Here is a 12051-nt window from a genome sequence, read left to right on the forward strand (position 1 = left end):
TTCCAACTGTGTGTTTTTTAAAAGCAGAATCACCATGGCGATCGCTTTGAAATCTCTTTGTGCTATATTTCATCTTTGCTTTGCCTTAACCCCGTTTGTGTTTATATGGAAATACTAAAGGGAAGATCCTATCCTATGAGTAATGTAGTAAGTAATGTAATGAGTAGTGTAACATCTTACTTGCTCTGGCAAGTAATTAAGTAATGTACTGTGTTGCCTTTAAGAAAACTAACAAGTCATGTGTCTAAACTACTTTTTTAAAGTAACGACTCCTACACTGGTTGTGGGGCTCACCAACATCAATCCCAAATACAAAATGTGACCATGAACTGCATTTCTCCATGTTTTACACCACAGCCAGATTTAATTCGGTGTTTTCTAAAATGAACATTTCAAAATTATTTTCAAAATTCTGATTAAGAAAGCAAAAGCTTAGAAAGACATGAAAGCAGAAGTGCATGAAAGAGCGTTTTGTAATTTCCAAACTCTTAATGAAAAATCTCATGACAAACCGAACAGCTTGTAATTGATGTATTTTATTGTGAGATGGGGAGTCATAAAAAATGAACAAAAAAGACAAAACAAAAACAATCACTATAAAAAAAGATGAGGGTGTTAAAGAGGGGGGGCATATAAAACTGGGTGCGGTCATGACACTGACATATAAAGTAACAAATTGGCACAAATAAAAACAAATAAGAACGTACGTCAAATATTATTTTGGCTTGGCAAAAAGGACAATTTGTGGGATTAAGGATCATCCTTCAATACAACAGAACACACTCATGCTATTAGACATACAATTAGTTTTCAAAAGTTCAGTAGCTTCATATTAGAAAGGGGAAAGAAAACTAAACTAACATGAGAATGGATGCAGAGGTCACAGGTTCCAATTTTCAGGCTTGCAGGGTGCGAGTTTCTTTTTTTCCCTAAGAAAAACATCACTTCATTTGTTCCAAAAACATACTTCAGTATGCCAGAGTCTGATTTTTCCAGGCTTGTAGTTATTTGCCATTGATTCTTTTTTTGTCCCATACTAAAATATATTATCGTATTAATACAAACTACAGTATTGTACACTACATAGTGTAATAAATAACCATAAAGAAATATAAAAAATAAGACACATAAATATAAAAGTTCTCTATGACTAAAGAGACATACCCAACTCGCTGGGGGTGGGGATAATACTGCCATTGCTGAAAACATACAGTACGCACACGGACACGGAACATAAAACAACGTAAGAGCAAAAAAATGAAAACAAATAAAAAAAATGAAATAAAAAATAATACTGACAGGTAAAACGATGTTGGATTAAACTCCTAGGATTCATATTTGCCTACATTTTGTTACCTGAAGAGACATCTGAGCATTTCATGGTGTGTTTAAACAAGTGCACTGAATAAGCTTCAGAAAGGCAGGACACAGTCAAAAATAAGAAAGTGTATTTCATCATCACCCATTTGAAAAACAAAATGTGCATTGCAATTTTTTTTCCGTTCGTTTCTCAGATTAGGTGAAAGCAAATTCTTTAAAATCTATAACACAGGAACACATTTTACGCTAAACTATACTCTCTCTGGTGCGGCCACCAGCCAAAGTTAACAGTATCCCGGCTTATCGGTTGATCTTGGACCCGGCAATACCTGATCATAGCTCCAACAGCAATATTCAGTGGCACTTTTGATATGCATGCTTCTCTTGTTCAGTTTGATCATTTTAATGTTATTTTTTTGCATAAGGCTCTGAGGGTGGGAGGGTGGGGCGGGGTTATAGGAAGGATGAGACAGTTTTCTACATCCGCTTTCTGCTCGCTCTGAACTTTAAATAATTTGTTTGACATTTTGAGCTTTATACTGTCTTGCTAGTAACTAAAATTAGCTTAGCTTAGCAATAAGCTAAGCTAATGGAAACAAAGGGAAATAGGTAGCCTGGCTCCGTCTAAAGGAGAGGGCGACGGATATTTGAGTGCTGCTTTATCAGCTTAAATGTAGAAGATATTGGGATACTTTTGATTTGTTTTTAAGAATTGCAGAAATTGAGGCCTTTTATATTTGGTGTCATTACATAGCTGTTAGCTGTTGCAGCACATGTAGCAGAGCAGCATTACAGATGAACAGGCTATCTCATAGATATTTAGTGAAAAACTTTCTTGAAAAGTTTAACATAAACAATTTCCCTTTTCAATATAACTCCAACATACTACATATACTTTGTATCTTTATATAGAACAACAGCCTTTTCTATAGGTGAACCTGGAAGTTAGCATTCCTTCAATAAAAAGCCAGTAAGATTTTTCCACTGGCTTTTGGATTATCGTGGAAAATCTCTGTGGAAACCTGAAAGATACGTAACATGATTTGTTAAGCAAAATCATCTCCACAAATTGTTCTAAAGTTAGGCTTTGCCATGACTTTGGCATCACCAATACTAAGCTGCTGAGTATTTCCCAGAAACTTCTGTAGCCTCATTTAGTCTCTCGTTAGCAAACGTCTACTCTGGGACATGTAATAGCGTTTTCTAACATAGTTTACGATTGCACAATAAAATGTGACCATGTCTTATGTTAATCTTATAGAAGCTACGAAAGGTTATATAACTAAAGAAAAAACCCTGATCTTAAGACAGCAGAACCAGGAGTGGGAAATGCCAATTGAACTGCATTTAGGCCACAGTGAAGCATTTGCACAGGGGTAAACATGACTGTGTGCAGTTTTAGGGGTTTAAATTAATGATCTATAATGTGCTAGTAATTGTTCAGACGCTGCCAGGCTACCAATATGGCTAAGTGGTTTTGAGCTTTACACCAAATTGGTATCAAGAAAGAAAATATTTGCCCAACATGTCAAACAATTTTTGTTAAATGCTGATTTTAAAAAAAGAAGAAGAAAACAAAGTCTCAAAGGAACTAAATGCTGATGATATTTTCTTCATAAGGCTCATGATCCAATCAAAACTATAAAAAAAGAAAGAATTGTAACGCTAGCATCTGCTAGCATGATGGCATTGTATATCTAATGCGGTAATACTGAAGGGTAGACAACACAACTCAACTGCTCCATCAAAAGGTAAACCAAGCCACTTGTAGTGCACAGGATTTTTTCTTATTTTCCTTCCAACCTAACAAAATACTGACTTTTTTTTGTTCATTGGCAATAAAAAGATATAGAAATATCTCCCGAACTGTACAGGTTTTAAAGGTTAAAATATGAGTGATAAAATTAGTAACACTGATAAAAAGAAATGACCCAAGGTGTTTTAGTAATAAAACATTATCTAAAACGTGTCGGCTCTAGCTTCCAAAGTCTGTATAATGCATGTCCTTCATTTGTTAAAATTCACGTTCGTCTTCGTCTTTTTCTTTACAAATGGATTTTTCTAACAGCGAGAAACCGTTCTCCTGTGGAAAAGTCACTAGTATTTTTTCAGGCACACCTGGATTTCTACACAGTAGTGAACTGTCAGAGTGACCAGACATCATCTCGTGCGTTCTTCCTCTGCACACAGCGAGGAGGAGTCTGATTGTGTCTAGTAGAGGAGTCTGGTTCCTCGTTTAGTCTCCTTTCTCCCGTGGCGTCTGCTTCTCATCTTCACAAACCTCGTTCCTGTTTGTTTCGCTTTGACTCTCCTCTGCGACCTCTCCTCCTTCTCTTTCGCTCAGGCCACCTTCAGTTTCAGCTTCAGGGGAGCTTCCTTCAGTTTCCATCGCCTTCTCCTCCTCCACGTTGGTTTCTTCCTGAACGCTCCCGAGCCCATCCTCCTGTCCGGTGTCAGCCTCCTCTTCTCCTGTCTCGCTTTTTTCCTCCTCTCCTCCCTCTTCCACCGCTACTCTCTTCATTTCCTCCTCATTCCGCTCCTCTGGCTCGTCCTCCTCTTCCCCTCCTTCGTCCCCTATCTGCACCACCTGGATATCATCCATGTCCACCACGCCTTCCTCCTCCTCCTCCTCCTCGCTCTCCTCATCCTCTCTGGTGCTGCTCCCTCGCTCATCTGAGTCCAGCTGGGACGGGGCCAGGAGCTGTCTCTGTGCCCCGCTCAGGACCTCCATGTCGATCTGGGTCTCGCCGTCCTCCTCCGGGCTCTCCCGCCCTCCCGCTTGGCTCTGCGTCTCCTTCTTGCAGTAGGAGTAGCGGTGGTTCATGTGCTGGGAGTAGGAGCCCGAGTGGGAGAAACGCTTGCCACACTTGTCGCACTGGTACGGCTTCTCCCCCGAGTGGAGCCGCATATGTTCGATCAAGTGGTGTTTGTGTTTGAAGGCCTTGCTGCAGATGCCGCACTCGTGAGGTCGCTTCCCTGCAGAGAATAACAAAGCAAATAGATGTCAAGACGTCAAACATATTTATGCAAAGAGAAAATATTAACAATAAGGTGCCAGTGCCGGAAAGCTGAAATCAGTATCTATCATCAGTGTATCCAAGGAGAACATTTCCAAACAATACAACAAAATCACAACGATTGTGCTTCAAAACTTTCAAGAAAACTTTATCCAGGCAGGGAGCAGCTAGTTTCACCTAGCATGAGATCATTTGGAGCCGAAAACTGTGGTCCCGAGCCAGGTATCAGAGTAATAAAGAAAAAAAACATCGAAAATGCCTCTGAGAGTGTTGACCTGAGCTTGGCCACAGAATCATCATCATGGAGCAATCCAAATCACTACCAGAGCTCGCCTCTTGCTTCACATGAGAAGCTGGCAGCGCAGAGGTGGGGAGTTGGCGGAAAGAAATTCTCAGACCTCTTCTGTGAATGTTGAGTAATACCTGCTGGAATGGAGGTGTCCACCCTTCTTTATGCTGTAGCTCAAAATCGCCATTTTGCTCGCACTCTGACTCATCTTTCCCAGGACCCAACAGAGTGAGCGATGGTGAGACAAGTTCCGGTTCTGTTTTTCTGGCTGTGTTTGTGTGAAGGCCCTGGGAAACACGAATGTTTACCTGTGTGTTCGTATTTGTGCCTCAGGAGCGAGCTGCTCTTTTGGAAGATCTTGTCGCACAGGTCGCAGGCGTACATGCCGCTATCCGTCTTCTTCATCTTCTTCCTCGGAGGGCCCGAGTCTGAGTCGTTCTGCTCCTCGACTGTGGAAACACCCTCTGAACCCGTGTCTTGCCTGTCCTCCTGGGGAATATGAGAAATTAGACACACTTGTAGGAATGCATAGTTATGCTCAATCTGTTTGACAGCAAAAGACAATTGATGACTCAGAATACCAGTAAACTATGTGTCCTTTGTGGGATGTGGTACTGAATCATCCCCTGATCATAGGTTTTTACCAATCTTTTCCTAGAAACTCTGAACCTAGCAACCTATCCACTGCTGTAGTCAAACAGGCTGCTTGGCATGGCTAAGGAGCAAATATATATGCATAGGGCTCCTTTTTACAAGACAGGTCTATGCCAATCCACTTAACACAAAAGTATAATACAACAGCGATAAATCAATGCGGCAGGCAGAGGTGCGGCGCTTAAACAGATTCCAACAGATCAATAGAAGCTTTGCAGTAAAGTGCAGCCTCATGTCCTCTGGGTGACAGCCCAGGAAGATCACTCACACACCCAGGCATCTACATCCATCATTAGAGGCCCATTAGATGTCTGCACAATGAAGAACTATTAAGGGCTATCATTTTTACAAAGAGCCCAATTTTGACATTTCTATATATGACTTATTGATTTGATTTTGGATGGTTTCAGACTATCTATCAGGTGATGGTGGTTCTGAACAACAAGCCCGTACATGGATTGAATGTTTTGACTGATTGCTCCGAAAAAGATAAAAGCCAACTTGATTCCGATGCACTTGATTCTCAAAGTTGTTCATGGATTAAACCCTCAATCCTTTATATAACTCACATAATTGAAGGCAAACATATTTTCTGATAACTCAGGATGCTTACAAAAGAGCTTAATTAGTTAATTAAGCTCTTTTGTAAGCATTAGAATTAAAGTGTTAATTATGAAAAATATGCTTAAAGGGAGCTATTCTGCTGAATAAAGGAGTGGCACCGGGATTAATCTGAACTGTAAATCATGCAAAACTGCTCTGTGAATAAAAACAAAGAGCTGGAAATGGGTGTAATAGTTTAGCTTTTTAAGCTAGCGATTAAACGATTAAGAGATGGGAAAATATGAAGCTACCACTAGCCTCTTAGCTTAGAGTACCATAAAGCCTTGAAAGGGGCGTGACAGCTGGCCTGGCTCTATCAAAAGGTAACATAACCCTTTCTGTCTCCTTTGGCACGTAAATAAAAGGTAACAGTTAATTAGTGTGTCCTATTAGCGATGAGTCAGAACCTTTGTTTTACATATTTACATAAGCTAGCTAGCTTCATATTTAGTGTGCAAATACGAGTAGCATCATTGTATCAGCTCTGCTACTAATAAAATGAGGGGACATAAATGGTGCACACCTTGACTCCGTTGAGGTGGATGGTTTCGTGCGTTTCGGTCCCTGCGGGGCTGTTTGCTGTAGTGGTATAGGTGTAAGCCAGCTGGGGGATCAAGATAGTCTGTTTGTTGTTGGTGGCTAGTGCTCTTAGGCATTGCATTGTGGTGACGATGTCAAGAGATTTGGCACTTGGCTGGCTGGCGTACAGTGCGGTGGGGCAGGTGCCCATGGCTGAGAGTGGCAATGCCTCTTTCTTTGTGCAAGTTAAGTTTAGGGGTTCGTCCATGTTGGCGGAGCCAGAGGAAGGGAAGGGGTAAAGGCAGGTTTTATTGGCCGCTCTCTCTGCTTCATCTCTGGCTGGCTTCGGCAGCGATAGGTCTAGGGGTCCCTCGGTGCTCTGGGTTTTCTTCGCTGGGCCAGGACCTCCGGCTGTCAGATTTAGTGGCGAAGGGGAGGCCGGCGAGCTGTGAGTGCCGTTGATCTCTGCTGGGGTAGCTTCTGTTGGGCTGTCCTGGGTCACAGGAGGAATTATAGTGGCTTTGTCCTTCCCTGGGACCAGAGACACCACACTGTTAGATTCACAAGTGTCCTCTTCCTCTGAGGGAGGTGTTGGGGCACCCAGAGATATCTGACCCTCCTGCATTTTTTCAAACCACTTCTTTACCACAGAGACCGGGAGGCTGACCGAGTCAGAGATCTTGGCCAGCTCATCCTTGGTGGGCTCTGCGTTTAAGGCAAAGTAGGCCTTGAGCAGTGACAGCAGGTTCTTGGGCTGGCTGCAGAGACCTCCGTCTGACAGCAGGGCAGCAACAGTAGAATCGGACCTATCCAGGCCTGCGCCATTCAGTTTGAGACAATCCTTCTTGCAGTGCTTTAGGGCGTGGAGTGCATCCAGCCCACCGGGACAGTTGTCACACAGGAGACAAGTCTTAGTGGTCTTCTCCTCTTTTTCTTTTGTCTCATTGGCCCTGTTGCCTCTGATAGTCAGATCTTCTGGGAGTTTCTGGGACTTGAACGTGTTGGTGGTGGTTTGAGCTGGTGACATAGGCTCTGGCTCTTTCTTTAGATTATGGGCTGTTAGCTGACCCTGGTTGGGGTCCAAATTGTAGTTGATAATGATTTTTGCATTTCCATCCTGACCCACTATTGGCAGACTGATGGCTGAGATGAGTTGCTGTTGTGGGGTGTGAAGCGTTCCAGTGGTTAGCCCCGAGTTCACCTGGCCTTTGGCATTGTTTTCTAGCACCTGACGGATGACGTTACCATCCACCGCCACTTTGAGCGCATTCTGCAGGTCTGCCAGATTGATGCTGATGGGCGATACCAGCCCCACAGTGGGTAGGACCACAGCTTGCACTGTGCCCTGCAGAGGAGCTGCAGCTCCTCCGCCGAAAACGCCGCCATTCATGGCGGTCACAGTCGGGGACGATATCACTGTTGGCTTGTACTCGTAGTCTACAGGTTCTGTCTTGATCTGGTTTAGCGGCAGCTGCTCCTGCAGGGGCTTGCTGTGCTCCAGCTTCTCCCTAATCTGAGTGCGGAGGACCGAGGGTGGTGTTGAAAGTCCTGGTGACTGACCCTGGCTCTGGGTTTTGGCGTTTCCTAGGCGCGATCTGCCGTTAACTGAGATGACGCTGATGCACTTCTTACTGCTGATGTGGGAGCTATATGAGCCCGAGTGGGAGAAGCGCTTCTTGCAATTGGAGCACTCATAGGGTTTCTCTCCTGGATAAAACCACAATGTGTACAAGGGAGAAAAAGAAAAGGGCGGTTGGGGGCAGGAGAAACAAATTTCCATTAGTGAATGAAGCTAAATGAGCAAGCTAGGCTATGAGCAGCACGACAGGAAAAAGCTCTAATGCATTTCAATGATGCTTAAACGCTGATGTAATAGCACCAGTGGGAAATGCCCTTCTCTAATTGCTGTCCCATAATGCCAAAAGAAACACAATTATTGCGCATTAAGGAAGAGCACACAATGGACTGAAACATGATGAAGGATATCTAAATATGGGGAATTGGCTGAAACAGAAATAAAACATAAATATTGCTTCAGAGGAGACTCAAACATCTGCGGCCAACAGAGGCTCGCGAGGCGTACGCCCGCCCCGCTCACGTCCAAGCACACGCCCATCCACAAACACACACACGCATACACAATACGCTGCCATGGAGACAGGGGTTGTCCACTCACCGCTGTGAATGCGTAGGTGCTCCTTCAGATGGTGCTTGTATTTAAATGCTTTGCCACATTCAGTGCACTTGAATTTACGATTGCCTCCCGACTGTGTGATGTGTCTCTGTCGGGAGAGGGGTGAGGCAGTGAGATATACAGTGGAAACGCAACCTTTGAACTGCGACTAATTCATGTCATTAATCAATGGAGGGCAAAAGTTCTTGTTTATTCATCCTGTTTGGAAGCTGCTAAGGAAACTAAGCTAAGATAAGCAGGGTCGATTTGAACAATCGCTACAGCGTTGTGCAAGCAGGTGTGCTACTGGAACAAATCATCTCTAATCGTTCTGTGAAAAAGAAATTGTCAGAAGTCAGTTTCTACCTGATCTCGTGCACTCTTGTGGACCGTCATGTGCCTCTCCAGCTGGGCGCGGTAGGCGAAGCTGTAGTTGCACTCGGGGCAGCTGAAGCTTTCCTCCGTCTTCTCGTGCCTGTACTTGATGTGCTCCTTCAGAGAGCTGTAGCGCTTGTAACCCCGTGCACAGTACGGACAGGTGAGCAGCTGAGAGAATGAATCCGGAGTTCCTAGTGGAAAAGAAGGGCAGAGAGTGAGCAGGGGAAAGAAGAAGGGGTTAAAAACTCCTGATGTTACACGTGGCCTGCCACAGTGCGACTCCTGTGCTATTTAACCAATCCCTGAGGGATCCTCCCCCACAGGTAAACAGGACACAGGTACCCAAATGGATGATTAATCATCTATCCAAATGCCTGCCTGTCTTTGTAAACAAAACATATGTATACGACCACATTTTGAGACTTCATTTGCACTTCAGAAGCACTTGCAGCTTTCACTCCCTTCATATCTCATGATCCGATGTCCTGTTGCGCATTTGAAGCATTTCAAAAAACGCCCACGCACGCGGAGAAAAGTGAGCGTGGTAAACAACAGCCTCCCGTCTGGATCCAATCTGGTTAACACAGGGTCTCAGTTGGCCAGCTCCCACACAGGTAAAACATTACTTTGTTAACAGGTGATGTATTAAGTTTCCCCTGCGGGACAGGTGAGGGCCTCGAGATGGGAATGCACACACATTATCGCTCAGGTAGCTGTGAGTCAGAGCTCACACAGACGTGACAAATTTACTCAGGTGTTGCTTTTTCCTCCTCCTCTCACTATCCCTCCCTCCTTCCCTCCCTCTCACCTCCCTTTTTCTTTTTTTCCTCTCAGTGGTAGCAGGTAAAAGCCAAAAGCCCGGGAGTCATAAAGGCCCCAGTGTGCTGCACTTAACAAATAGCAGTGTGTGTAATGATGTCGGAAAGTGGCGCTAATGGGGTGGAGTTAACACCAGAGGTGATACAGTGAGCAGGTAGAGCTGTTTCCCCCCCGCCCCCCTGGGGCGAGTAATTACTGGGTGGGTTGCTGTAGCTTTGAGATCTAAGATGAAAAGTGTGTTTTAGAGCGAGCAATGCCCTGTACCATTCTCGTCGTGGATGCCGGTATCGGGAGTGCCCTGGCGCTGAGGCTCGTCGTCCGGGGCTTCTGGGTAGATGACGGCTGTGTCTCCCTGCTGGAGCATCTCCTCTACGAGGGCGTCTGTGCTCACATCATCCTCGCCATCCGAAACACAATCCTCCTTCACTGCGAGAGGACAAACATAGAGTGATTACAGCCTCAACTGCAGAAATGTTATTGATTACCTCGTTATTTTGACACCTTTTTTTCTATTGATGCACGCTGCACACATGAAACCTTAACCTTTGTATATGAGATGCAATAATCCATGGTGTCAAAAAGAGTGTCATGACTGAACTGAATCCCACAAGCCCAGAACGAGGCGTGCGGCGTTGAGGGGGAAAAACACAACATCCTGAATGCTACACTTCACAATAGGATGAGAAACTAATTAACATCAAAGGCCAGAGGCTACTGTATGAACACCATGCTCTTTGTTAGAAGTGAGTGGACAGCCTCTGTTCCCTATGTTAGGTAAGGCACTTGTAGAGACTGGACTGATAATTAGGTGATGAATCTTGTCCTAATGCATTGCAGCAGACAGACATTTCACGAGACCCAGCACACACAAACACACACACACACACACACACACATGGACGCACAAACACTGTGTTCTCTGAAGAGGCTTGGCCTTTAGACTGTGCTTAATATCCCAGCAAATGAGGTGCTGTATGTGGAAGCCGAGCGCCTTCCTTCTCCACATCACGTGAGCCCGACTAGCTAGTAACGAGCACTAATGACCAAGCTGCGGTTATAGGAAGTGTAACCTGAGGACAGACTTGGGGATGCATGAAAGCTTCCTTCCTTCTTTCTATCTCTGCTCTCGCAGCGCTTCCTGGAGTGGCTGCCGGAACCAGGTATAGCATGTCAGCTATTAAACACAAGCATTATTCCTCAATGGATATTATGGATATGTTAGCGTGCCTGTGTGTGTCATTACAGAGAATAATTGGAATAGTGAGCTATGAGCTAAAAGCAAAGTCTACTGCGCTGGTGTTTACCAGGCAGATGTTTTATGGCTCGATTTAAGCTCTACCCCTGCTTAGTGCAGATTTGAGGATTGTGTTTTGTGAATTGTGAGCGTGCTGAACGACGGGGCCAGCTGTTTTCTCCTCAGAGACGGGAACAGGTGTAGCACTTCATGACTCGCCGACGCACAGTGAATACCAGCGCTCTTACGCACAGCCTCACTCCGGCTTCCTCTGGCGCACCTTAACAAAGCTGTGAAACAATATGAGGGCACTCATTTGTTGCTATGGTTATTAAAGACCGTTTGAAGAAAACCTCCCATCCTGGAATGAGCCCGTGGGAGATAATATGGAGAACGAGGCGGTCTGTTGATGAACGTGTGTGTGTGTGTGTGTGAAAACACAAGCCAGCAGCAGGTGCTGAGAAAGTCTAATCGAGGAATTCTCAGCCCACACTAGGGGGCTGAAAACCCCCTGAATATCACTCAGCTTTTCTCCCATGACCTCAGCAGCAACAGTAACACCCCGTAGACATGTTTACCTCATTTTTCATAGCAGAAGAAATCATTTGGCATTTTGGGAAATGGCTTTCTGGCTAAGGGTTAGATGAGAAAATCAATATCTAGCATTTGCTCTGATGAGTTAAAAAAAAACGACCGTAGCAGAGGTAAGCTGAATTAACCACCTCCCACTCATCAAAAAGCCATTCAAAAGACAACTCTGCCACACATCTGAACCACATTCAGATTAGTTGAAAAAGTTAAAGGTGAAAAGACAGAGAGAGGGAAGAGATCCTTTTCCATCTAAATTTGGTCACAGAGTTGAATCCCATCCTTCACTGCTTAAATCCAGTGAGCGTCACCGCAGTTGATCCTAACCAGGTGGACCAGTTTATCACACAGCTAACCCAGAGAGACACACAAATCATCAGCAGTCACATTCACACTTCCGCAAAGTCCAACAAGAGAAAGCACAGCACGAATAAATAACAGAGGAACAACTGTGAGT

At 44.5% G+C, this 12051-nt stretch overlaps 1 protein-coding gene across 2 annotated transcripts in view; it reads right to left on the reverse strand.

Moving 5' to 3' along the window:
* Positions 1-516: 516 nt before the first annotated feature.
* Positions 517-12051, reverse strand: part of zeb1b (zinc finger E-box binding homeobox 1b) — a 48748-nt gene continuing 37213 nt past the window's right edge. The window contains exons 3-8 of one of the 2 annotated variants that reach the window (XM_085467521.1): positions 10037-10198; positions 8942-9144; positions 8579-8684; positions 6407-8109; positions 4935-5112; positions 517-4296 (exon numbers count right to left, since the gene is read on the reverse strand). In XM_085467521.1, the coding sequence (XP_085323647.1) occupies positions 3557-4296; positions 4935-5112; positions 6407-8109; positions 8579-8684; positions 8942-9144; positions 10037-10198 (3092 nt within the window). In that variant the 3' untranslated portion in view covers positions 517-3556. Of the gene's footprint in view, positions 4297-4934; positions 5116-6406; positions 8110-8578; positions 8685-8941; positions 9145-10036; positions 10199-12051 lie in introns of both variants that reach the window. The other variant, XM_085467520.1, reaches the window with a different exon arrangement.

Source organism: Copadichromis virginalis, linkage group LG9, assembly GCF_057382275.1.
Source record: "Copadichromis virginalis isolate Kocher_CV1m ecotype Utaka linkage group LG9, C_Virginalis_male_GT1.1, whole genome shotgun sequence".
Taxonomy (NCBI): domain Eukaryota; kingdom Metazoa; phylum Chordata; class Actinopteri; order Cichliformes; family Cichlidae; genus Copadichromis; species Copadichromis virginalis.